General features: G+C 32.6%; 3 protein-coding genes across 3 annotated transcripts; 1 reads left to right on the top strand and 2 right to left on the bottom strand.

The window, feature by feature from the left end:
- Positions 1–1713: 1713 nt before the first annotated feature.
- Positions 1714–10088, bottom strand: LOC111508388 (cyclin-dependent kinase 2). Its single transcript, XM_023163861.2, has 5 exons — positions 9849–10088; positions 7578–7788; positions 4297–4569; positions 2191–2394; positions 1714–1969 (listed from the first exon to the last, which is right to left on the bottom strand). Exons 1-5 carry the CDS (start codon positions 9971–9973, stop codon positions 1835–1837), a joined length of 948 nt encoding a protein of 315 aa, XP_023019629.2. The 5' UTR covers positions 9974–10088; the 3' UTR covers positions 1714–1834.
- A 3756-nt stretch (positions 10089–13844) lies between these two features.
- Ddrgk1 (DDRGK domain containing 1) lies at positions 13845–16180 on the top strand. Its single transcript, XM_023163863.2, has 3 exons — positions 13845–14050; positions 14102–14200; positions 15463–16180. Exons 1-3 carry the CDS (start codon positions 13957–13959, stop codon positions 16116–16118), a joined length of 849 nt encoding a protein of 282 aa, XP_023019631.2. The 5' UTR covers positions 13845–13956; the 3' UTR covers positions 16119–16180.
- Positions 16181–17632: 1452 nt separating this feature from the next.
- Positions 17633–23472, bottom strand: Smyd5 (SET and MYND domain containing, class 5). The gene is made up of 5 exons (XM_023163860.2): positions 23287–23472; positions 23108–23235; positions 22818–23057; positions 22468–22748; positions 17633–18137 (listed from the first exon to the last, which is right to left on the bottom strand). The coding sequence occupies exons 1-5, from the start codon at positions 23320–23322 to the stop codon at positions 17674–17676; spliced, it is 1149 nt and encodes a 382-aa protein (XP_023019628.2). The 5' UTR covers positions 23323–23472; the 3' UTR covers positions 17633–17673.
- Between the last annotated feature and the right edge of the window lie 2932 nt (positions 23473–26404).

Below are 26404 nucleotides of genomic sequence, written 5' to 3'. Positions count from 1 at the left end.
AATGTGTATGCCTAACATGCCTGCAAACAAAGGATCGCGACTAATCATTGTGCGTTGCGGAGGAAGTAAAAGATGGGTTCCGAATTATTTGCAATTATGTGGAAAAAAACTTTAGGACTTAAGGTAATTTTTTTTTACCATTATAAGAACATGGAAGCTAATATTTTTGAGGAATGGTTCGAAAACACATTGATCCCAAATTTGGAAGCGAATAGTGTAATAGTTCTTGACAAAGCTTCCTATCATTCGCGACAGCTCATCAAAGTACCGAATAAAAATTCGAGGAAAGATGAAATACAAAGTTTTTAATGGATAACAATTTGTATTTTGAAGATAACTATACCAAAAACCAACTACTTGAAGTTTTACAGACAAAAACATTTGAAAATGTGTATGCCCTTGAGAGTATTGCTGAAAAGTATGGACACACCATACTGACACTTCCCCCCTATTTTTGTGATTCCAATCCCTTCGAGTTGATTTGGGGAAAACTGAAACAAAGCAAAATTTTATAAGAAGGACAGTTGAAGAAGATGTATCTAATATTACCGAAGAAGACTGGCAGAAAATGATTAAAAAAGTAATTTTAGTTGAAAAAGACTATATGGAGATTGGACACTTCCATATTAATGGTGGAAATAAATTCATTATTGATTTAAATGACGACAGTAATAATAAAACAGAGAATATGAAAGGAATTATCAGAAGATTTCGAAGAAAGTTAGTGAAGGTTTTTTGAAGCGATCGATTGTACATATATGTGAATAATTAGTATTCAGAAGTATTTTCAATTATCACGCTGTTATTTGAATCCCTACTTTCCCACGCACCTATATAAACGAAATATTTATACATTTAGACGCTTGAAACCCGTCTGTCATTTTCATCTTTTCGACGTTTTGGCTCCTGCTTTGGAGCCATTTTCAAGAATTACTTGGAATTGTACTTACATGACTTGAGGACGAGGTCGCAATCTCCCTTGCCCACAAGTCTCGTCACTAGCTCTATGTTTGCTGTATTCAGCTCTAAGTGCGGTTCAACCCGGACAACAGTTTGTTTCGGGGGAGGGTCAACTTCAGCACAAAATGTATTCGTTGCACAAAAGCACATTGTATGATGCATGACAGTATTTTAGAAAATATAATATTTCAACTCTTGCATCTGTCTATTCATTTGAAATGTGTGTGTATGTCTTTAAAATCAAGTCAAATTTTACATTAAATAAAAGTATCACCATGATCCAAGAATCAAAAACCAGTTCCATGTGCCAATTGCAAAATTAAAAGTGACTTATTCTTAAGTCTATTCTTTTACTATCGCCTCATTTAATTTTTATAATAATAATTTTATTATGTTGACAGTTTGTTACACAACTTTATATTGTCTTTATCGAAATAAAGTACTATTATTTCCACAAACTCTGTAGCATAAGTTGAGCAGATTACTATCAACATTTTGAAACTGTAAATACGGCAACATTGAAAATGAAAAACTATAACAATAAATCAAGTTGTATAAATCTCAATTTTTGTTCCTAGATATATCATGATTATTTGAGAAATCGTAAAACAGTGAACGTACTACTTTGCTTAATTCCTTGGATGATCCACCTCTTAGGCTAATTTGAAAAAATTCAAGTGTATTATTGTCTGTTTTCAGAGATAGATTTGTTTTTAATGAAACATTCAAAAAGTTTATAGATACAAAGTTAACTTGTCTTTGTTCTTGATGTACTTTTATTATTGAAATAATTTACATGATTTTCCATTAAAACAACAGTCACATTTTTAAAATCTCTTGAAATTAAAATAACGAAGTAATCTAATTCGAGTTTTCAACTAGAATCTTCATTGTCGTCACAAGGAAACGCTTCCATCTCAGGAGCAGTTAATTTAGCACACTTCAAGTAGCTGGTCTTCAACAACTCTTTCGCCGTTTTCCTCTTGGTTGGGTTATATGTCAACAAATTCTAAAATATACAAGTCCATAAGTAAAATTCCTGAATTGCACGTTATAAATGAAAAAAAAATCAGATGAAATATTCTGTAAGACAGACACTGATTTTTAATCCTCGATTATGTGAATAATTGTTTTTATCTTTAGTGTTCTCATTCGATATTTTTTTCCTTTATAAAATCTGAATTGAAACAAACCAACAATTATATAGGTAGTGTATACAAAAATGTTTACCCTTATGAAATCTTCTTCTTCTTTGTTATGAAACTTGATTACATCTGACAAATTCACAGCTTTCCACTTTGGAAATGAAGACTTGTAAACTGAAAATAATGAAACACCCTCCCAGTTTTCTTCGGAAGGAGTTCCCATTATTTTGAAAATTTTATATAGCTGGTCGATTTCAGAATCTCCCGGGAACAATGCCTTTTTCATGAGCTAGAACAGACAATGATTCAATGAAATTAAATCTAGCCTTCAGAAAATGTTGAATCATTTTTAAAAATAAAAATATTGTACAGGGGTCATAACATAAAAGTACCAATTGAATATAACTAATAATTAATATTGCAGCATGCCTAATCTACACTTTTCTTTTTATTTTTTTTTTTTTAATATTGCAACTAAACACATTATCTCCATTTGCTTACAAAGAATGTATCCCCCTAAAAACAATGATCATCTAGATAAGTTAAAGAAATAGTTGTTATATTTATGCATCCCCAATGTAATGAGTCTCAAATTTATTCATATTAGCAATAGTATGGCATCCTCTCTGTCTAAGTTCTCGTGGCTGTTGCTTCCGTGCGGCGCATTTAGCCATATGGCCATCCTCTATTTCTGATAAGTTAACTCGATAGAAACATCCAAATCAGACTGACTAATAGGATTAATATAATGGATGTCCATAGACATAGTGAATCTGACAAAATTATTTTTACATATCAGTATTACTATCTTCATTTCGGGTCTCCATTCAATGACGAGTCATCGGTAAATCATCAAGACGAATAAACCTCTGAAGAAGAAGCCACTTGTGCTGGCGAAACGTAAGGATGCAGTTCCAAACTATGACGACTTTCAAACCCGAATGAAGATAGTAGCACTGAAAATCTCGGCTGCGAAAGCCTTAACCAATTTTTTGAACGTTTGTTAAAACCAAAGCCCAAAAACAAAGTATTTATGATCCAAAACTAGATAGTGCTGTTTCGACCTGCCAAAGTGTCATCAGTGGTGACTATTTCCAAGGTTCCAACTATGGGATCGAAAGAAGACTTAACCTACAAATATCAAAGATAAATGTCGCTCCGCAAAAGGTATCATTGCAAAGACCAGCTTCAACTTCGATCACTGAACCGAAGAAAGCTACAGTGACTGACAGGGGACGAATCTCGATTGGCGGTCACCTTTACTTTCTCAGGCTTGTCCTTTGAGGTCAGGCAAGTCACGCAATGCATTTATGGTGCAACCCAGCACCACTGATGACACGTCTAGCGGGTCCAAACAGCACAATCTGGTCTAGATCACAGATACTTTTTTTGTGAGCCCTGGTCTGACCTAGTTGCCTTTCGGTGAAAGCTACAGTGAAAAGCAAAGGAATCTCATGCAGAAGTCGTCGAAGCTTGGCAATGGGCCTCCATTTTCAACTGCTTTCTTTTCACAACTTCAAAGATTTTATGTTTCTTCGACTCTTGAAAACAGATATACCGAAATCCCTTTTTGTGTTAATAGCTTTTTCTAATAAATATTTTTCAATCAATTTTTTTCATTCTGCAGAAAAATAATTTCCTCCACAGTTTTATGTTCTCAATTTCGGTATTTACAGACAAGGGCTAAGAAAATCATTTTCAGTATAAGCCAGCTGCTATTCAACAAATTATGCTACATTGAATAAAAAATCAAATTCTGAAGAAGTATATTATAGACATAAAAAAAATTGGAAACAAGCCAATTTAATTTTATGAAATACGTTCATTGAGTCATTGTGTTCTTTCTGTTGAAGAAAATAACTTCAATTAATGAACAATTATGGATTTCTATTTTGTTATAATTGTTATATTTCAATGCCACTTTTTCGAATTAGGATTTATAACGTCAAGAATTGTTTTTGTCTTTTTTCCCACCCCGTATATCTTTCATAGGTTATCCTTTAAGAAGTATGTCAGATTAATCCTTACATACTCTTAAGCTTTTCCATAAAATTATCACCGGAAGTCAGTCCGTATTCTCGAGATTTTCATGACTACATAGTATTTTGAATGATGATCTTTAATCAATTTTTTTAACCGCCCTTACTTTCCATTATAGTTATGACCCCCAGTTTTCAATATATTAGATTACCATTTCTGCCATAATGCAGCCCAAACTCCAAATATCAATACCTGTGCAGTACATTTTGGCACCCAATAGCAACTCCGGTGCCCTATACCACATTGTGACAACTTCGTGAGTATATGTTCTAGTGGGAAGTGAAAAAGACCTGGACAAACCAAAATCTGCCAGTTTGATGTGCCCCTCTTTATCAACGAGTAAATTTTGGGGTTTCAAATCTCTGTGTAGTATCCTGTGAGAGTGCAGGTAGGCCAAGGCTTCCACAAGTTGTTTCATATAGCTCTGAAAAAGTGACTGTTAATAATTGTTTCCAGTGAAAGGTTTTTATATTATACTATTATTGAAAACAGTACATTATTCAATGAGCAATGTGGTCAATACTCGTGAGAATAAAGTTTGTCAACGCGAGCTGAAGACGGGCGTTGTGAATCATTAGTGTGAGTAATGGCCATTTCTCTAGAGTAGAATACTATACTTTTTTATGACTCATATCAGGAATATTTCATAACTAGAAGCACCTTGAAATCTTTCAAAAATACTTCCTAGTTTTGTTTCATTCAACTTCAAATAATTTTCAAATTGGGTGTTTAAAAAAATTAAAAACTTCCGTATGACAGTGGGAAGTGAACCCAAGGCAATGTTTGAACAGATGTTCAATATTTCTATATATTTTATGCGGTCAAAAATGGAATTTGGAATTTTCAGTTTTTCCGTATATTTTCGATCCAAAAGAGCAAGTGAAGATTTTTGGATATCAGACAATAGTATCTCAAAAATAGGCGGCCTGTCCCAACTTCCCACGAGTAACATCGTCATATTTCAACCAAATTTGTTTGGTAGTTTATGAGACACAGGCAGACGCGGTGGGGGACGTTGTTATGTAGTGAAATGCACACCTCTATGTATTTTATGTTTGTTCATGTTTTATTATAATATACACCTTGAATACATATGTATGTAATTTTTCATAATAGCTATATGATAGTTATATTTTGTGTAAAATTTTCAGTGTGCATAACTGATTCTTCTTATCATAGACAAATATCTATTTGTAAACTTGGTTTACAAATAGATAATGCACCTAATGCTGAATTTCCATTAACAAAATTAGTGAAAAAAAGTGAAAAACCACAATAATCATACCTTGAAATGAAGATAGACGCTAAATATGAGCACCTGTTATCGTCTAAAAAAGTAAGTACACTAAATAATCAGTGTTTATTGGAGCACCAGAATCGTAAAAATTCTTACAGAAACATATAAGCAAAACACAAACAACCTGCATGATTGGAGCAACCTACATGGGGCTTTCTAGGTAAAATAAAATTGGGAGAAAAACTGGAAGACCTCGTAGACAAATTATATAACTTCTAGTGATGGATATTTATACCAATTCATACCTTATGGTGGAAAAAATCCTCAAAAAGTCAGAAAAGAATTTGGTCTTGGTGAAGAGGTTGTTATTGATCTATTGAAAGTGCTAAAAACTAGATCAGCTCATAAGATTTATTTCGACAACTTTTTCACAAGTTATAAGCTACTAGTTCACTTGAAAAATGAAGGATATTTCGCAACTGGAACTGTACGCGAGAACAGGATTCTGAAATGCCCATTAGAGAACAATAAAACTATAGGAAAAAAACTGCGTGGTAGTATGGATTCCCGTTACGATCACGTGAATGAAATTGGCATAGTAGGTTGTAATGATAATTCCGTGGTAACAGTAGCAACCAATTGTGAATATGTGCAGCCTCTTGTATCTGTGAAAAAGTACAATCGAAAGAAGAAACGCGAAACTTTGATTCTCCAACCTCACATGATTGCCAGATATAACAAATATATGGGAGGCGTTGATTTACATGATAACGCAATCGCAAACTATCGAATCAATATTCGTGGGAAAAAATGGTGGTGGCCATTGTTTATAAACATGTTAGATTCTTCTGTGGTGAATGAATGCTTGGAAACTTCACCGGCTTGTATATAGTGATAAGCCTATTTCGCAGCTGGATTTCAGGTCTGAACTTGCACGAAGCCTCATGAGTACCAACAAACGTAGGGCACAATCTATCCGAGGACGGGATTCCACATCATCTCTACCATTTTCTGTCAGACTCAATAATGTTGGTCATGTAATAGAAAAAAATTCAGAGAACTGGAGAAGACGATGCAGGTTATGTAAAAGCACAACGGTTTTCATGTGCAATAAATGTAGAATTCCACTACATTCGAACTGTTTCAAGAAATATCATGAATAATATTTTGAAATTTTTTATGCATTTGTTACCAATGTTGCGTTTACGCAACTCAAAAAAATATTGTTTAGTTTTTTTTTTTTTTTTTGTTCAAACCCCAGAGATGTTTTAGTATATATGAATAAATATGTATATGTCAAAAAATTGGAGATTTTTCTGAAAATATTGGTAGTGGTTTTAAATGGGTTAAGGAAATAGGACACAGATTGATTATCCAGTAAATTTATTACACTTTAGCAGATTCTCAATTGATTTACCTTCATTTATTTTTCAGATTGTGGAAAGTTAAATGTCCAAAATACATCAAAAAATAATCAATTGTGTGCCTGCAAATTTCAGTTGGGAGCATATTTCAGTTTTTGACCACGATTTAGTTATGCAACATCGACTCTAAGTTTATCAATGAAAAGATGTGGTAGTCGTCTTCTCCAAAAAAAAAAACTAGGATAAATTATTGTCCTTGTAGTATTCCACTATTCGAAGTGGTTTTTTGTACCAACATGTTATCCCTAAAGGCTTTCACACACAGCAAATTACTTTTAAAAACGTGTTTTGATTACAATGTAGAGAGATTTTGAGAAAAAACAACTGCTCTAGTACATTAACAAAATTTTACTGCAAAATAATGCACTGTCTGTCCCATGTACGTACTGAAATAGGTTTCTCAATATTAACAGTATCTTAAACATACCTCACTTACCGTCAGTCCAAGTTTTGCATATTGTGACTTTTGACTGTTCCTCAAAAAAAAGTTTTCGTTCAGTTGCTAGAAATTCGGGAAGACCAGTCACATGCCGTTAAAATTGCCACAAGGTTCTCGAAAATGATAATTTAGAGAAAATATTTAAAAACTGGGAGGAATTATGGTACAAATCTATTTGAATGAATGGATATTACTTTGAAGAAAAGCATATAAATTCAGAAAGTTGAATATTTGAAAATTTTCGTATTCTTCTAGTTTTTAATAGTCCTCATAGTTTAGATGAAAAGCTAGAGATTGGTTACAATTAGTCATCAACAGCTTTTTAATCATACCCTAACAAGTTCTGCTTCCATAGTCCATCGTGTGTTATCAAGATACCTTTTCAAATCCAAATCCAAATATTCGAAAACAAGGTATAGCTTATCGGTAGTTTGCATAACATCTAGTAATTCTACTATCGAAGAATGTCGAAGACCTTTGAGGAGACTTATTTCACGTATTGCTGTGGGAGGCACTCCTTCAGAATCCCCATTGTTGTAAAACCTGTTGAAAAAAATACATATTTTGTTTCTGCCCTACATATTGATTTGAATAACTCAACAATAAATTCACCTTCTCACACTTATAATATAAAACAGTTATTATTTACAGTTTATTATGAAATTTTTGCACAAGCCAATTCCACGTGCTGTTGTCACAGTGTTGCCAAATCGAACACTAGAATATCAGACTCTACTTTGTTCACACACCTCGTATATTGTGGTCAATAACTATCGCTCAGTTAAAGTGAATTCCTAAAACTATAAAAATTTGTCCTACATTGAAATGCTTGTAACTATTCAATAATTCAATTATATAAGAATCTTACAACATAATAATAAACTATGGCCATCCATTAAGTACGACCTATTCTATAAAAAACACAAAATGAAATAGAATGAACTATTTTTTCTTTTCTCGATATATAAAAAACAAGATATGAATATATTTTGGATTAGACACCGTAGTAAGATTTAACAAACAGATAAATTTTTAAATTCGTATTGTAAATTAAGGACAAAATGGCTTTAATATCAAATTATTGATAGGGTGAGGAGGGTAGTGGTATCAAAAAACCACAAATTTCAAAAATATTATTCTTTTCGTTACATAAAATATAATTTTTCTTTTCATTCCAATGTATTGAAAAAATATTTGTTACCATTAAGGAGAATGAACCAAGAAGCTAAATTCCTCTTTATTTTATATTTTGTGCAAAGAAATGATTGCTATAAAAAATAATATTATAAGGTTCATTGAATAATATTTAGTTCAGGGATAAAAAGATGTTGTGGATAACGTATATTTCAGAATCCATTATGGAATATTTGGCTCAAAAATTAAAAATGAATTATGCATAATTGCATATCCTTAGAAGAAGTTGTTTCAAATGGACTTCCAGTTTGTATAAGAAGTTTCCCATTAATGAAGGAGTACAATCACAAAAAAATATTCCCAGGCAATAAAATCATTTGCAATTTAAATTAAAAAATAATCTCAATTCAACTTTTGAATATAGCTTATAGAGAATATAAATTCTGAAGGCTGTGAAGGTTGTTAAAGCTGCATTGTTGTTAATGAAAAAGCGTTTGTTTTATAACACAAAATACGGATTTTAAGACCAAGTGAAAATCTTCAATATTTTTTCAACCGTCTATCAAGTCTATCATATTTTATACTGTCAATAAGACATTAGATTTTATGTTGACCTATGAAAACTTTTTATGCAGAAGACCTGGGTAAAGTTAACAACTTAAATTGAAAATGCTTCTTAGGTTTGGAAATAATTACAAAAATAAACAATATGGAAGAAATGTAACTGAATGTTTGCACTATCGACAGTGTTTTGATATGAATGAAACTTCAAGATGGTTTGGCTGGAGTTGAAACAAGGCAAACATTGATAGAACAGGGTACTTCACAGCTTTTTATAAGGCATTGTTGTTTATATGCGCATCAAATAAAAATGATTCATCAATTTAGCCATACAGCTTATAACAGAAAAGGTCCCTACCAAATCTTAGACCAATATCATGAAGAATATAGAAGAATGAGGGTATACTCATGCACCACTCTCAAGTTTAATTTCGAAAGTCCCAATTCCCAATAATTAATATGTATCATCTTTTACCATAAAACTCTACAACTTGTACAAGTACAATAGGTATTGAAATATTTATAAGATAATATCTATACTGGTGTATGCATGTTGCCAACTGCTTAGATTTCTTATGACTTATATCTTGAGACTGGGTCATTAATCTACCATTAGAGAACACAAATGATTTATGTAAGGATGTTACTGTTCGCATTTCAATGGGTGATGATGAAATGATACAAAGTCAGTTTCTTACCTAGCAGTTAGTGATGATCGCGAGTAGGATCATAAGCTGAATCATGTGGTGCTACATTCAAATAACGTAGATCACCCACAAAATTCAGCGAAAAATCCCGCTCAGTATATGTATGTTAGGAAGATGGTTCATTCCTCAAAAACATTCCAGCAACTGTTAATGAAATGCATTTCGAAAGATTAGAAAAGAAACAAATCAATTTTCACTCACTTCTCCAATTTAATTCTCTTGAGAGCCACATTCTTTCCCGTTAGCTTGTTCTTAGCTTTGTAGACTACACCGTAAGTACCTTCACCAGCCTTTGCGAGTTTTATAAATCGATCCAACTTATCCATCACAAATATTAACTGAATTTCAAGTTAGGCCAAGTTGATAAAAACTGGTAGAGAAAAGCGGGAAAAGTGTATTTGTTAGGGATGCCATTTCTGTTTATTAACTCGAGCATGCGCAATTTGTAGACACTGTTGGGCATTGATTTCAGACAATGATTCTTTGGGAAGGGGAGAGACCATACATTATACGTTAAGACATCTTTTCAAGAGCATTAAATTCCAATTGGGGAGCAGTAAAATGCAAATGATCATTCTCACTACTTGAGTTTTTTAGCGAATGTGTTAAATTGTCTACTAGTCATGAAAGAGATAACGATGAATATTCGTATTTCCATGATTTAAAAACTGTTCCGAGGGCAGTAGATTCTTATATTCAGAAGTTCATATTCATGACGTCATTGTTTTTTAATTTGAATATTATAAAAAGTGTTATTTTTTCAACTTTGAAGCGCTGAACGAAAAAGTATCTTGAATGAAACCTTTATCAATATCTCAAATTCTAGTAAACTAACAAATAGATATGGGAATTAGCAGAATTATTTATACCAAAAAAATTCAAGGCATATTCGTATTGATCATCGAAATAGTTCTAGAACAGTGAAGCACAGTACACAGTTGAACCTTGGGTAGTTATGCACGGTTTCATTCTGAATAACCAGTTGTGTAACTATCAAAAATCCTTGAATTGCCCCAAAGATCAACATTGACAATATGAAGATGCATGGAAACCCTAGTGTTTTTTGCTTCGCTTTTTTTTTAATCAAAAACTCTGGATGCGAGAAATGAGGCTGCCCCAACCTTGTACACATGTTGATAGATGGTGCAAGAATCAAAATTTGTCACGCGTTTTATTGGGATCTTCAATTTACGATCATAATCTGAAAAAAAATCACCCAAAATCATCGTCAAGCTGCATCACTTGAGTTGCATTCAGCACCTCAATGAAAATTAATTGGATGTCTTCATTATATCTTTATCAAGAATGCCATATGTTGAGAGTTTTGACAAAATATTTTACATGTAAACGGGGTCGAAGTTGGATATTTTTTGCATCTTGGACCGTATTAACAATTTTGACAAACATTTCCATTCCTCTAGTGATAAACTAAGTTTTGGTTCTGTGGTTCCTTCATTACTTCATTTCAAAAATCCCGTCGATATCAATATAAACCGTAGGCCATAGAGTCTATGTTAACGGATTGTAGCCAAATATATATCTATGGCGGTGGGAAAATTGGTCTTACACATTTAAACCGCATGCGCAAGCAACATTTGACGTTCATCAATCAATAATTTTTATCGTTATCCAAAAGTTTGATAAATGATATGCTTATTAGTTCTTACCACATAAATATATTTTTGTAGAACTGTCAAAAAAACTTGACAATCCTGCATCTCTATCAATGTGTACCTGTTTACTTTTTCTCTCCGTGAAAAAAATTCATTTTTTCACTGCCAAAATAATTCCGTACAGTCTATCTCGTCTTGTGTTTGTAAATTTTCTGCTGGAGAATCTTCACTTGTTTACTTTATAGTAAATGTTAAAGAGGCAGCAAAAACGAATGTGAACTTCAACTAGCGTTTCCTAATATGACTAATAACCAGTCTATGTAAAGCTCATTGTTAAATCATCTGCGCCAAACTAACTGACTGTTATTGAGGAAACAAGTATAGCTGAGGCACCGTTCAATCTAATAATAACACTGATGATCTTCAAACATGACTCAACCTCTGACGTAAGCACCAAACTTACGAAGGTTCGAAATAGAAGAACACTTCAATCTAGCAGACCACTAGGATAATATTCATGCAGTCATTGTTCATTGTGGTTCTAGCGTTGAATTTGATCATTATTACGCCTTGGTCAAAGACGAAACGACTGGTTTAAGTTTGACGATAGTCGTGTCACGAAGTTTTCTGGCGATTATTGAATTTATTGGAGCCTCTGGAGACACTCTACATTTTGTTTTATGAGAGAGCTCATTGACAGATCAAGATCTTCAGATGATGTGGTGCTGCTGGTTTTTCCGGATTTTCCTGCAGCTGAAAAATCGAATGCGCCAATGGAATCAATAAAGTCGCCCCGGAGCGCCAATTAATTTTTATTGTTGTTTTATAATTTCATAATTTGTATTTTGGAAGTGTTTTCACATAAACACATCAAGAAAAATCAACATGAAATATTACTTTTCAAAGGATTTATTTTCAACAGAGTCAATTATGAATTGATTATTCATCATAAAACAATTTCATTCATCGGAATAATAATACTCGAGTTTGAACAATTACTTTCAACATCCATATAGCTTCTTGAAAGTAATAACATGAAATTGAAGCAACTACGAGCACAGTCAAATACGCGGCGTGCCAACAAACCGTTTCTATAGTTACTACACAGAAATGTCAAGTTTGTTTGACAGTTATTCAAAAAATAGTTTTTTATTTGCCGTTTCGGCCGTTTCGGAATGAAACTTAGTCAGATAGATATAAGCAAATAAAAATTCAAAACAGCGAAAATTTCAAATGCTTTTTTATTTTGCCAAAATCGCTGGATTTTGACATCAATATGTCCTTCAATGCTCTTTACTCAAGAACAATTGTTTGTCCAAAATACATTTTTTGTAATCAAAATAAAGTAGTATAATATAATAAATTTTACGAAATTGGTCATATGTTTTCTCATAAACTAACTTTAATTTGGCAGGTAACATAATATTAGGGATGAAATGTATGGAAAAGAGAAGTATTATTTAGTTATTTTGAACTAATTTTTTCAAACAGGAAAAATTTTTCACCGCGATATTACTGAAAACATTGAATAATATTCTCAAGACAACAGTCGTTTAAAAGCAATAACTCATCGGGCCAAAAAACCACGTCAAGATGTGCTGGAAGTATTTATTTTTAATATATTTCAGACGATGTAAATTCACCTTCACAGTTATACAAAATATTTTGTTTGGGTTTCGTTTACAAAAATTCGTGTTTTCATGGCATATTCGAGAGAATTTTCAGTAATTGTGACATCGCTTGTAGCCACACCGCTGGACCTCAATCAGATATTCACTACAGATGATGGTTAAAACTTCCACAAGTTCGAATTTCGACTGTGGAATACAATATAACGAAACTTCTTTTGTATCAACATCTCGTTTGAATAAAAATCTGAATATTATTATTCTATCGATATAAAATCAGGAAAGACCTTTCATGTATATATATATATATATATATATATATATATATATATATATATATATATATATCTCCTTGAGTCCCTATCCAATAAAAGACATTCTCTAGAACCCGAAATCAACCTTCTTCAGATTAAAATTGGAGTGATCAATGTGAAAGCCTCAGAATCAAAACAAGATATGTTTCATGAAACCTGTGAAAAATTTAAAACATTTGAAAGGCCTCGGGAAACAATAGATATTCAATGGTTATAAAAATCAACACTCACCCAAAGTAGTATTTAGATACATCTTACACCAAAAATTATAGTTTTCTGCATCATAATCAAGGAACATAATCTTTACTGTGTGTGCTCATCAAAGTCTAAATTTTTAGCACTCTAATATTGGAGACCATGCAAAATACCGTCTATGACATTCTCAGTCGTAACATAGTAGTCAGTAGTCACTTCATTAGAAATGCTGCAAGATCGCTTAGGAAACGCCCCGTGGGTTACGGGTGTCAACTCGAATGCAGTCCAAGACGAAATGAAAAGTATCAAATAGAATAGTAATCAACGCGATAGGAATTGTCATTCCGGTAGTGGTTAGTGGTATCGTAGCAAAAAAACGCAGTCTATTGTCAAACTCATTTCTCAGAAGTGATTTCTGGCAACACTGGATATCAATGACATCTTATTTTGAGGTTATTATTGTTATGATGTATAATAATAATAATAATGGTTATTCATGAATAAATACTAAATAGATACATTGGCATATCCTTTGAGATAATTCAAATTTTTTGGGAATATGGATTTACCTCTCTTAGTAGCTTTAGCGTCAGTAATATTTGTCCTCATTATAGGCTTGACAATATATTTAAAGAAAAATAAAGTTGCTGAAGGTAAATATTTTTGCCCATATGGTCAACTTTTATAAATGAGTTTGATTTTAGTACCACCAAGGGCTAGACCTGGACCACAAAGGGTTAGAGATGGGGCTCCTAGAAGGGCCCAGATGGCTCGAAACAGAGGTGTTAGATTGAGAGCCAATGGTATGATAACATTATCCTTTTTTCAATTTAGACGTATGTTCAGTCCACATTTCTTTTACTCATTTATTATGATGAATTTTACAGGGTTCGCACCAAATTGAAATCCTTCACTCTTAGGAAATTACTTATTTTCCATAATTTTGGGATTATTCAAACAGCTTCATTGCCCTATTAAACAATGTTCATTATTGCTCATTCATATTTTCCAAAAAAGTGAAAGAATTTGGATTTAGTGCTGACAGCATCATTGTAAAGCTAGCACTACCCAGATTAAAAAAAACAATAAATAAAATCTGAACTCTCTTATACTTATAAAATTGTCATAGTGAAATACTTAATTATATCATGAAGAAAAAAAAATTACATTAAAAATTTGAAATGTCAGAATTGCTATAAAATTCTTTATATCGAAATCATCATGCTACCAAATACTCTTCCAGAGAATTGAATGCATTATGAACAAAAAATACATAAAGATCACTTTTTTAATTAATTCAAATTATTTCATATATCCATTATAACATATTATTTGTTTATATGTATATGTTTGACCGAGAGTCATACTTGAAAATGGCTAATAAATTTTGTTCTCATTTCTAGTTTCACAGTAGTGGATATTTTGTTCTATTTGTTTAAAATATATGACCAGTTTAATATATATGGCAGGGTTAAAATCCCAGAGTTCCTAAACGACCATTTCATGATGCTCGAGGCGAGACTCTCATCATGCTTCCTAATATTTTTTTCTGCAAGATGGTCACACCTGATTTGCCTTCCCACACTAATAGCACTTACTTAAAATTGGATCATCTTCAAGAGTAAGAGGTTATTTAATTATCTTCTCATCAACTTGAGATGAATACAGAATGAAAAAAGGTTTAGAAATAAGGTTAAAGAATTTCTTGTTGTGAGGGCCTATTATAGTGAGAAAGTATATTTTGATTTGAATTGAAGGACCACAAATGTTACTTCTACTTAAAACTTTTATTCTTTTCTCTTTTTATGATTGGAAGATTATCAACATTTGACTTATTTTTTTAACCCATTTCCATTTCAGGACACAATAATTTGTTCTCTTTGTTTATACCCATTCTAAATTTTTTATATTTCTTTTTACAATTAACATATCCCGATATTTCCGTCCTGGTATTTTTAGTATCTTCAATATTTCACTATTTTTTTTCTCATAGATTTCAAATTTTTTACTTTTTTTAGATGGAAGTCCAAATTTCCCAAACAATAATTTCTCATATTATTTTTAGTGGCACAAGAAGATATTCAGGAATCAGAAGATGAAAACGAAGCCAATGACGAAATTGAGCTGCCTGATGGTAAGGTAGGGGCCAAAAAACGAGCCAAATTAGAAGCAAAAGCTGAAAAAAAAGCTGCCAGGGAAGCAGAGGGACTTTTACGTGCGGAGAAAAAAAGGAAAGCAGAATTAGCTGAAGATGAAAGAAAAAAAGCTGAAGAGAGGGAGAAAGCTGAAGAAAAAAGAATTGAAGAGGAGCAGAAAAGAGCAAAAGAAGAAGAGGAAAGGCGTGAACATGAGGAATATCTGAAAATGAAAGAAGCTTTCTCTGTGGAGGAAGAAGGATGTGAAGAAGGAGATGCAGGAGATATGCAAAACCTGCTTCAAGAATTTGTTAACTTTATCAAATCAAACAAAGTGGTCGTCATTGAAGATTTGGCTGCACATTTTAAATTAAAAACTCAGGCAGCTATTGATAGAATAAAAGATCTTCAAAAAGATGATATTTTGACAGGAGTCATAGATGATAGAGGAAAATTTATATATGTATCTATGCAAGAAATGGAGACAGTTGCCAAATTTATAAGGCAGAGAGGACGAGTTTCCATTGCTGATTTAGCTGAGAATAGTAATAAATTGATAAATTTAAATCCCACAGCAGTTGAATGAAAATTATTTGAAATAAATTGTAAATATTTTTTTATTCTGTCTGAATAAAATTAGTGCCTATGGGTGAGACGTTTCTAAACACCAGGAGTTTGTAGCAAAACAATAACACATTAGCAATGGGCGGTCAAGTCAGCATTATTTTTTTCGTGCTGTCCACCCATTCAATTCATATCTGACACCTAGGTTTTTTGCAAAAGTAGTAAAAACCTTGTTTCCTACTTGTTTTTCGAGGTATATAGAAATTGTTCATACATTATAACGGTAATAATAATACAAACGCAAATGTAATAAGTACAGTAGAATCTCACTAATCCGACACTTCAATACACCGATATGTCCAGTAATTTAGGTATTTTCACCTTACACAATCTGAAAAATATGAAAATTGTAATGGGGAACTTTATACATGTGTAGAAAGGGCAAACTTTTTAGGTTACCAAGATAAGTTACTGCATATATTAAAAGTATTTTTCACAAAGAAAAATATTCTATTCATCAGTAACTTGTATTCAATAATTTTGCCTGTAAGAAAGCTAAGAATTTATACAATACTTATCTTAACGTTAAGGTGGCCAAAATGTGTTTTCGTCTCTACAAATGGACATTTAATTCTATACACAGCTCTTCCTTTGCTGATTATTTCTATTTCTCAACTTCTTCAGTAGATGTCATAAGAATTGAAAAGATTATATTTTTAGAATAGATTTGGAAAGCTTCTTCCAAAGAAAGGAAGGAAGCAATCAACTTTAGAAATAAATCTGTACATAGATGTGTAGAACATGTAACGAAGTTACTTTCAAGCACAAACTGGAAGAAAAAGCCCTCCTGAAACAGCTACTTTCATATAAACATTGAATTACACGAAAGAAAAATTCTTTCGAAACATATACTTTTATATGAACACCAAATTATGCAAAAAACACTTTTCTCTACTCAGTTTGCATTCCAAACATTCGTTATGGAATTGAATCAGATATCATTCATAGGATTCCTACACAATATACTAAATGAAAGGTAAAATTTCACTTACATGGAACACTGTCATCCTCACCGGTAGGATTTATATTCCCACCATGAACCATTGTTTCTTGAGTCAAATTATATGAATAACTTACATTGGTGCCTTTTCCATTGCAGAAATACCCCCTCAGAAAAATATTATCTTTGTGAGAATTCTTATCATGGATCTCGAATAGGTTCAATACACTGAAGAGAGGTAGCAGTGAAAGGCATACACTACCTCTTCACAGTCAACAAAAGTCAATGAATGCATCTTTCTCAAATTAACATTCTTGTATATAGTTTAATATCATCATGGTCGTCTATTAGTAATGAATTTTGTTTATGAATACTTTTTTGAAAAGAAGTGTCTTAGCACCAATTGCAGCACAAAAAAGTTTATAATGTGAATATTTGTTTACCAATAATTTGTGTCAATGTGTTGGAAAATATCCAACACCTTTACTAATTTGATCAAACAACAAATTATCAAAAGTGAAAGTAAAATCACAAAATTTATCAATCATGTATATATTTTATTACACTTGTGAAATAACTAATCGCTCATTGATTCGTCTTCTTCTTCTTCTTCACTTGTGACATCAGGTTGATCAACTTCCTCCTCACATTTTGAACACTGGCAAACAAAAAGATAATTTCTTGCCAGCTCCTTTCTTCGGGAATGTCTCGATCTATGTAACATACATTCATCTAAATAACTGATGAAAATCTCTTCGCCTTCTTCAATGTCTTCAGTTGCCACCAAAGATAGCCTGTTGCTATTGTGAATGAACCTAGGTTCAGCATTTGGTTTGCAGCTATGATTGCAAGCACTCTGGAGAACATAAAGAGCTACACCTTCATTGTTCAGAAAGTCACCGACTTGCATGTCCATCTGTTGGTAAAGATTGTCCAAAAACAAGTTGAAAGTTTTTCGTTCTTCTTCAGATAGAGGTAAATTTTCAACGTTAGCCGCCCACTGACTAATGGCACTTGTGCCTACTCCTTGTCCATTAGTTCCTGTAAATATAAAAATAATTCTGAATATTCAAATTGATTTCGATTAGCTTACATTGAATTATAATAGGGGAGCCCAAGGGTGGATTTCGGGATTTACTAAAGTGCGGTAGATTAATATACAAGGGGATACCTTGTACCCGGTTAAGTACCTCCACCAAATATGAGCTCCATATATAAGGCTGCCTGTGAGGGATAAAGGGTCAGATTAGTAAAAAAAAATTGATCAGAAATTCTCGAACGCATCAGATTAAGGCAGGGTGAGTTAATTACCTGCTAAAAAGTGTATATTCCAGTAATCTGACAATTTGAGAGTGACGTAAAGAAAGGGGAGGGCAGCAAAGTTGTAAAAAAAATAACGTCATTTCGACATTATCGAACGTAGTTAGTTTTTTTTTTTATTTTGAAGGAAATAATTCAAGGATAACGAAAACTATGTGTAATCTGACGATTTCCACAAACCGAAATAACAAAACTTCGTTGATAAAGTTTAATGCATGCAGCTATGTGATACCTATATTTCCCTCTTCGAGTTTCTATTCCTCTTTTCTCTATTCACTTTTTCTCTATCTATTACTCTCTCACTCCGTCCCCACTCTAAATTCTGTTGCCATGAGGCCATCACAGAGACTCGTTCGTGATGAAGATTAATTAATCAATTAATTGATGGATGTAGCCGTTACTACGTGGTAGAAAATCATAATGAAGAAAAGAAAAATTAAACTTTCTATGTTTTTTATCACTTTTATTTGTAACTAACGTTACTACAGTTTCGTCCTATAAGGACATTTTCAAACTTATACAATATATAAGGACATTTTCAAACTTATACAATGCAGTAACTAACGTTACTGCAGTTTCGTCCTATAATGACATTTTCAAACTTATACAATATATAAGGACATTTTCAAACTTTTACAATATATAAGTTTGAAAATGTCCTTATAGGACGAAACTGCAGTAACGTTAGTTACAAATAAAAGTGGTAAAAAACATAGAAAGTTTCATTTCTCTTTTCTTCATTAATTAATCAATTGATAATGAAAAATATTTTTTTAGCATTTTTTAAAAATGATTTTTTTATAAATACAAGTATTCTACTTAATAAACATACACTTATTTATTTTCATGCTATTTCCTAAGCTTTTCAATTAATTAAGTTCAATTAACTAAAAAAAAATTAAGCGAATCCCTCTAGATAATCGTCAGATTATGAGACAGCACGTCTAAAACATAAAGATGAACCATATTTATCTTAATCTGACGCGCTTGAGTATTTCAAAATGACGAATTTTTTTTGCACATTATAATAATAGCCGCGAGTTTGCGTCAGATCGAAATCGTCAGATTATTGAATGAGAACTTTGTTTTGTTGCACTTAACACCCCCTTAGAAAATCTGACGCGCTCGATTAAATTTTTTTTCTTTTCACTTTTAACCCTTACGTACAACCACCGACATCATACAAACGATCAGATTAACATACCAACATTATTAAAAATACGTAGGACATTGATGCTATCAATATCTGACGCGCTCGAGTATGTCCATTCAACAGTATTTTTTTTACATATTTAAAAATCTATAGCCGCTTCCCCCACCGATGAAAAGGTATACATTATATAAAATTTTTTGCAACCTAATATGTCTCAATGACGCTCGAGTAAATCCCTATTTTGCATCGTGGGCTCCCCTGCTATTAGAGCTGAATAATGGTTTTAATTAGCCTCCTTCAAAGTAATTACAAATGTGCGAACATTCATTGGTTGAACAATTCCTATACACTCCTTCCACTTATCTCATCAAACCCGATCAGCAAAAATTTCATTATCAAAAAATTTATTTTGTAGCAATGGAATTGTATTTCACAGATTGAAATGTTCAATCTAAATATACAAAAAAAATTGTAGTTCACAATTTTGAAACCACAAGGCGATTTTCTTGAGCACTCAAATTTGCCTCATATTTCATGCAACAAATTAAGAAGAATTTATTATACAATGTGATTTATATCAAGTAGATATGGTGAGAATATCTGGCTATAAGTTTTTTGTAGATGGCTCATTAGAAAATTTCGCCAAAATAATGAAATTTGCAAAAAAAATTGTGGTGTGATGAAAGTAGATTTACTGATAAAGGATGATTCAACAGGGCAAGACAAGAAAATGAATATGTATTTACATAGTGACATAGTTATTTACATAGGGTTGCAGTTTCTAACTTTTCCTTTCAAAATTTGAGCTGAATTGTACTTTATGGAATACCCACGGATTTTCACGTTTTTTTCTAGTATGACACTACATGATGGTAGTATCATCCCAGGCGACTCAAGATTTGTCTATTGCAAAAAGCATACTACTCTGTGGGTGAGTTTCTCCTTGAATCCAGATTTGATTGTAGCTTATTAACTTTTTTTATGTATGTTTTATGTTTTATATTGACTTTTTTATGTTGGTTTGACCTGTTGAATCAGCCGGTATTTTATGATGATATTATGTTTTTTTTTTTATCTAATGTGATTGTGAAGGAAAACTGATTCAATAAATGTTTGATTGATTCAGAACATTTTTCATTTTTAGTCAGACTCAATTAGTTTTCGAGATATAGCCTGTCAAAATTTGTATGATGCCATGTTTTACTTTTTTTAAAGCAATAAACAATTGAAATCCCCATATTTTTTATTTAACACATCTTTTTTCATATCACTGCACCTTTTCCTATCCCTTTTCTAAAATACATGAGGTTTTCAATTTATTAGGTTAAGTTAGATGTTGAGAAAAAATAGTTTTTTCAAGGTTAAATATTCAAAAATATGTTCCTTCATGTTGTTCGGTTATTCTTTTTTTCTCAATATTTAAAATGTCAGTACTGAAAAAAAAAATGACGTAATTTTGATACTTTGACAGGCTATATCTTGAAAACTAATCATCCCAGAAAAAATCGTGAGAATCCGGGAGTATCCCATAAAGTACAATTTTCCCAAAATTCATTTTCAAGATTTTTTCAATATATTTTTTAAAATGGTATTTTTGGAAATGCTATTTCTGCCAATGAAAGCTATTTTGATATGTATTAGCCCCTAATATAATTTTTGCAGAATGCAAAATAATGAATTAATCAACATAACTGTACATTTATTCAAGTTTCACTATTAGCATGAGATCTGTGATCTTCTTTCGCATTGATGTCGGATTTGGCTGTGATTCTGTAGATGACACACGGGAGGATGAACACATACTCGCACTTGACTATGATGCTGCATCTATATAATGCTTAGAATTCACATGCATGTGTAATCTTTCGATCGACCAAGTAGTGATATCAAGTATATTATTGCACTGTTTATATTTTGCAGTAAACCCATCATTAGATTTGAGAAGATGCTCCCAAAAATAAGAATTACATGAAAGGTCATTATATTGCACTGAACTTGACATTTTTATGTTTAATTATAGCAGATATCACTGTATCAATAAACTATACAGAAATAGGAAACAGTCAATGACTTGAGTTATTAAGAATATTTCACGCAGATGAACTATGTTAATTTTTGTTTACTGTGAAACTATAGATAAATGACGCTTACTATGCATACCACTCCCTGTACCCACAATACCGAGGTCTCAGTAAATTGTTTCCAGAGTAGTGAAACAAATTCTTAAAAGTTGGGACTTTCCACAAAATACACAAAAATGAAATTTTGTAGGACAGGCCTAGGAGAGGTGACGTTTGACAACTAAAAACTACCCCCACCTTCTGCATAGGTAAAAATTTCACATTTCTGATAAAATTTCAATCAAATTGGAACTAACAAGTTTTAGATTAATTATATTCGGCAAATCAAACCTGAAATAGTTTCCATTCCAAGTTGTCTAACAATCATATCTTTAAAGTGGTAGATTCTCATTACTTGGGTGTACAATTGCTACGAACACTTCTGAAATATTATATTCCAGAAGTTTTAGCCACCTGTAAATGTTATTTGAACTTTCACAAGGTATGTGGAATTTTTGTATACCCAACGAATTAGTGTAGATGTTTTATTTTATTTGGAAATATATCAGTTTAACTGAAATTCATGTCTTATAGGTCCCACCTGCGAGAAGTGTATCCGACCTAAAAAGTCACCATTCTTGAAACAATTTTCTATAATCCAAACAGATACTTCCATAATTTAATGTTAAAATATCAACTCAAAGCCAGAATATTATTGATGTTAGACTGTTCTTAGGAAAAATGTTGAATTAGTTTCTCATTTCAAATTAAATGTCCATAATCAGTGCAGTTAGATCAAAATTGCAAGTACTGTATGCTGCTGCTGAAAATATATTACCTATCAATGCCAAAAGGCTCTGGAATCCTTCAAAAGTTAAAAACTGTTCAATTCCTTCATGTGGTATGCTAGCAACCATCAAATTATGTAAAAATGGGAGCTGATCAGCAAATTTTTCTCCTAAGAGTTTATGTGATAAATCAGCATCCTCATTACTTGTGCGATGGCAGAACTGAAGGGTTTGTGATATTGCTGTGGCCTTATCAGAAGACTGAAGAATTCTGGCCAGAAGGCGAGTAATCAGTAGAATATTATTTGTTTCAGGTGGGTAGTGGACTTTTCTAAAATTAAACAAATATATTAGCATCTCATTTAAGTTCTCTTGTATTTTGTACCAATTATATACTCACTTCCAGGCTTCATTCAGCTGTTCTAGCGGATGGGAGTTGGATCCATCAGATGACTGAGTACACAAAGTTTGATGATACTGTTTAAAAGCATCAGATCTACATTCTTCTGAACAGTACTGTTTGCAACAGCTTGGGCATGAAACAAATTTACTTTTGTCGGTTGTACAACATTCTAAATAGGGCAATTCTACACACTGCCCTGTTAACCTAGAAGCATTTTCTTGAGCTGTTTCAAGTGGCCTACAAAACAGAGCTAGTAAAGGGATACTCCTCTAGTTAATATAATTTACCTCAGACAATGATCACAAGCCAAATAATGATAAGCGCTATTCCAAGCTAGCTGACATGAAACTAAAGGATCCTCTTCAAAAATTACTGATCCAACAGATATTGCCCTTTTAGCCAACAAACATTTTCCCTAAAATAGTTATGAGAAAATATTGTTCTCTCGAATGAATCAATAACATACCTTTGAATTAGTTGATACTCTTACTTCTACATTCATTTTATGGAGTGTAGATTCAAATATTTTTCAAATCATAAGGGTTATGATACTAAAGAAATAAAAATAAAATATTAAATAACCTAAATCATACGTCTATGAAGAAAACTGAAAATGGTGGTTACAGAAATCAGTATTCTGTGATTGTGGTTAAGGAAAAATCTCAACTTCAATCTTCTTCTTTATTCGAAAAGTGTGCATACACAGAATTGCTTGCTGTGATGAGACATCCATTGACCCACAAACTAAAAAGGGGTTCAAACCGTGGAGGTGACAAATATGGCTAATATACCGGTAACGTTCTGGTTCTAATTTCTGGAAAAAACAATATGAATGTAAAATCATTGTTTCGTTTTTGACTTTTGAGGAATGATATGAATGAATAGTTGAACAAATTATTGTTTCACAGTTCGTTTGTGTATTATCTTGAAGATATTCATTATAATAATTAAACAATTTTCCCATTTTTTTATTTCTAGACGCGTTTGACTTCCTTCTTACTGAGAAAGCTACGATATTAGCGAAACGCGTCTAGAAATGGACAAATATTGATGATTATTGTTTTATTATCATCATGGATAGTGTTATTAATTTTCATCAATTAACGGGTCAGTTCATGCATATCTCGAAGATAGTTTATGTATGTTTTAGAAGTTTGGAAGCGAATATTCCAGAAGAAATTACTATTACTTGAATTTAGAGAAACTGAATCATTGAAAAAGGAAACTGTACCACCAGTTTTTTATTTGAAATTGAAATATTCTCCACAGAAAATTAGATCTTAAAAAAGGCCTTTCTGGAAGTATCTTCATTTCACAAAAATTATTAATTGACATTCCAAACAAATTTCTCAATTGCTTTCATTTTCATTTCATCAAATTTTATGGCATATTTGAAGGAAATGTATGGGAAGCGTTTGTTGAACCAGTTTTCAACGATCTGTTCTAACTTAATGGAAAAATCAAATATTGATATCCACAGACAAGTTTCAGAAAATTCAATAAATTTTTAAAAGAACACAGAGTTCATCATTCAGAAACAATATCAGAAAGAGCTTGGTATTTATATACTTATGTTCATAAGTTTTATTGTTTTGGATATTATATTAAAAAAACGATTTCAGGAAAACACCACATATTGGGCCATTTCCGAACAAACATTTCAAAATTCCAAGAAAACACAGCGTTGGTGGTTCGAACCGCAAGGTCGGACGATTGATTTTCACTTTCTATCGTCCAATCCGTGTTAGAAATCACAAGTTAAAAGGTAAGACCTCTTCAGTCCTTAGCTCGCACAAGTTTCGACTTTTGAGAGTTGTCGTTCGTAGGGGAGCGACAACTGGTTAACGGAAAAACAGATTTCTATAGATTTTTTTACAGAATATTTCTAATTCAAATCAGAAATCAGTTGAACACGAGTCGACCTCAGTTGTTTAACAAAGACGTTGGGGTCGCTCGTTAAACTGGGAATAGTGGGCAAGTATTACTGATATTGCCGCTTCGTCGATGCTTAAATTATGCCACTTCAGGAAAACGTGTTGATAAAGCAGTGTTTATACTTGAGGCTAACCACTCATTGTCTTGCACGATCGTTTAAAATGCTGATTACAACTAATGCCGGTGTTTCCGCTTTACCAAATCTTGTTAAAAACACACCAACGCATTCCTGGAGAACAAATCTTCGGTCCCCTGAAGCTCGTCACTCAGAGCACAAGCAAGGGCACACAAATCTGCTGTTGTACAAAAAACCCTCGCGGTGAAAATTGGATCATCTGTATTCAACTTCGGCAGCGGCGTTCTTTTCGGATAACTAGTCGACTTTGAAGACATTTTACTAGTAATGCAAGACTCTGCTAACCCAGCTAATGCCGCACAGAAATCTGAAGTAAAACCACCAGGCACCTGTACAACGTGTTCCATTTGGAAGATTCGTCGTTAATAATTTCCTATATATGAAAGGCCGAAATTAATTTCATTCAGTCGGGACGACCACCAATAGGCCGGTTTGAGAGTATAAGCTTCTCGTCAGTACCGGGAAGGTTACTTCAGACGAAGTGAATCGTCTGAATAAGTGAACCGAGTCAGCAACAGGAGCCTACTGCACACACTTGTGTTTCCAGTTAGAAGAGCTAGAATTGCTAGGATATCTCCAACATTACCATGAAGGCAGCTGCAGCTACCTTCAGAAGTCTGACCAAGAAAAATGAACATTACCTCTCAGCTGTATGGAAAAATTCCACGTCACAATTAGAGCCTACGGCAGCGTATTGACAAGGACGACTTCACGCTCAGTCGATGCTAGTGAATGCTCCATGGTTCATGCAGAATGAAGCCATCCGCAGAGATCTGAAGCTGCCTTCCATAAAGCAGTTTATTTAGTTGAGGAATCAGATAGTTTCGAATTTGCAGACACTCAACGAATTATATATATATATATATATATTATTATATATATTTTTGATTGATGCAACTAATTTTCCTTTATTTTGAGTATTTCAATGTTAAATTCTACAAAAAGGATTTGAAGCTTTATACCTTCTATTAATTATCTGCGAGCGCTTTCGACAGTTGGTAGTACTGTCATCTTCTGGCAGTACTACCAACTGTCGAAAGCGCTCGCAGATAATTAATAGAAGGTATAAAGCTTCAAATCCTTTTTGTAGAATTTAACATTGAAATTATATATATATATATATATGAGACCAAAGTCTCATTTGTCATCTACTGGTGATTTCTGTTGACAGAAACACTCAGAAATCAGTTCAGCATACTCCTATCCGTGAGAACCTTAGATTTAACATTTCAAACCTTTATGGGGAGAAGAGGTCAATCAAGAGGAAGAAGAACTAGGTAAAAATCAACAACAATACCCATACAGTAGTAAGCAGATCGTGTAAGGACAGTCTACTTCCGAACACGCAACAAACATCACTTTCAGTATTTTCAATAACTTCAACAATTCAATTTCATTTGTATTTCCAGATTTCGAACCTGTGTTGAACAAATAAAAGTTCGAAATTCATGATATATGGAGTATTTCATATATTTTATGAATGCTGAAAATATGAAAGGCGAATAAAAAAAAA

The sequence above is a fragment of the Leptinotarsa decemlineata genome, unplaced genomic scaffold (assembly GCF_025532065.1).
Source record: "Leptinotarsa decemlineata unplaced genomic scaffold, Ldec_3_MD MMD2_tig00002159_RagTag_RagTag, whole genome shotgun sequence".
NCBI classification, from domain to species: Eukaryota; Metazoa; Arthropoda; class Insecta; order Coleoptera; family Chrysomelidae; genus Leptinotarsa; species Leptinotarsa decemlineata.
The sequence above is the reverse complement of the archived record's forward strand: the minus strand, read 5'-3'. Positions and strand labels throughout refer to the sequence as shown.

Bases quoted from the DNA above. Each gene is read 5' to 3' on its own strand.
- LOC111508388 (XM_023163861.2), bottom strand. From the start codon at position 9,973: ATGGATAAGTTGGATCGATTTATAAAACTCGCAAAGGCTGGTGAAGGT. The intron at 7,789-9,848 runs GTGAGTGAAAAT...TTTTTTCAACAG, and splicing joins AAGAGAATTAAATTGGAGAA to GTTTTACAACAATGGGGATT. The intron at 2,395-4,296 runs GTAATCTAATAT...TGTCTGTTCTAG, and splicing joins GCTGCATTATGGCAGAAATG to CTCATGAAAAAGGCATTGTT.
- Ddrgk1 (XM_023163863.2), top strand. From the start codon at position 13,957: ATGGATTTACCTCTCTTAGTAGCTTTAGCGTCAGTAATATTTGTCCTC. The intron at 14,051-14,101 runs GTAAATATTTTT...GTTTGATTTTAG, and splicing joins GAAAAATAAAGTTGCTGAAG to TACCACCAAGGGCTAGACCT. The intron at 14,201-15,462 runs GTATGATAACAT...TATTATTTTTAG, and splicing joins TGTTAGATTGAGAGCCAATG to TGGCACAAGAAGATATTCAG.
- Smyd5 (XM_023163860.2), bottom strand. From the start codon at position 23,322: ATGAATGTAGAAGTAAGAGTATCAACTAATTCAAAG. The intron at 23,058-23,107 runs GTAAATTATATT...TCTGTTTTGTAG, and splicing joins GCTTGTGATCATTGTCTGAG to GCCACTTGAAACAGCTCAAG. The intron at 22,749-22,817 runs GTGAGTATATAA...GTTTAATTTTAG, and splicing joins CAGCTGAATGAAGCCTGGAA to AAAAGTCCACTACCCACCTG.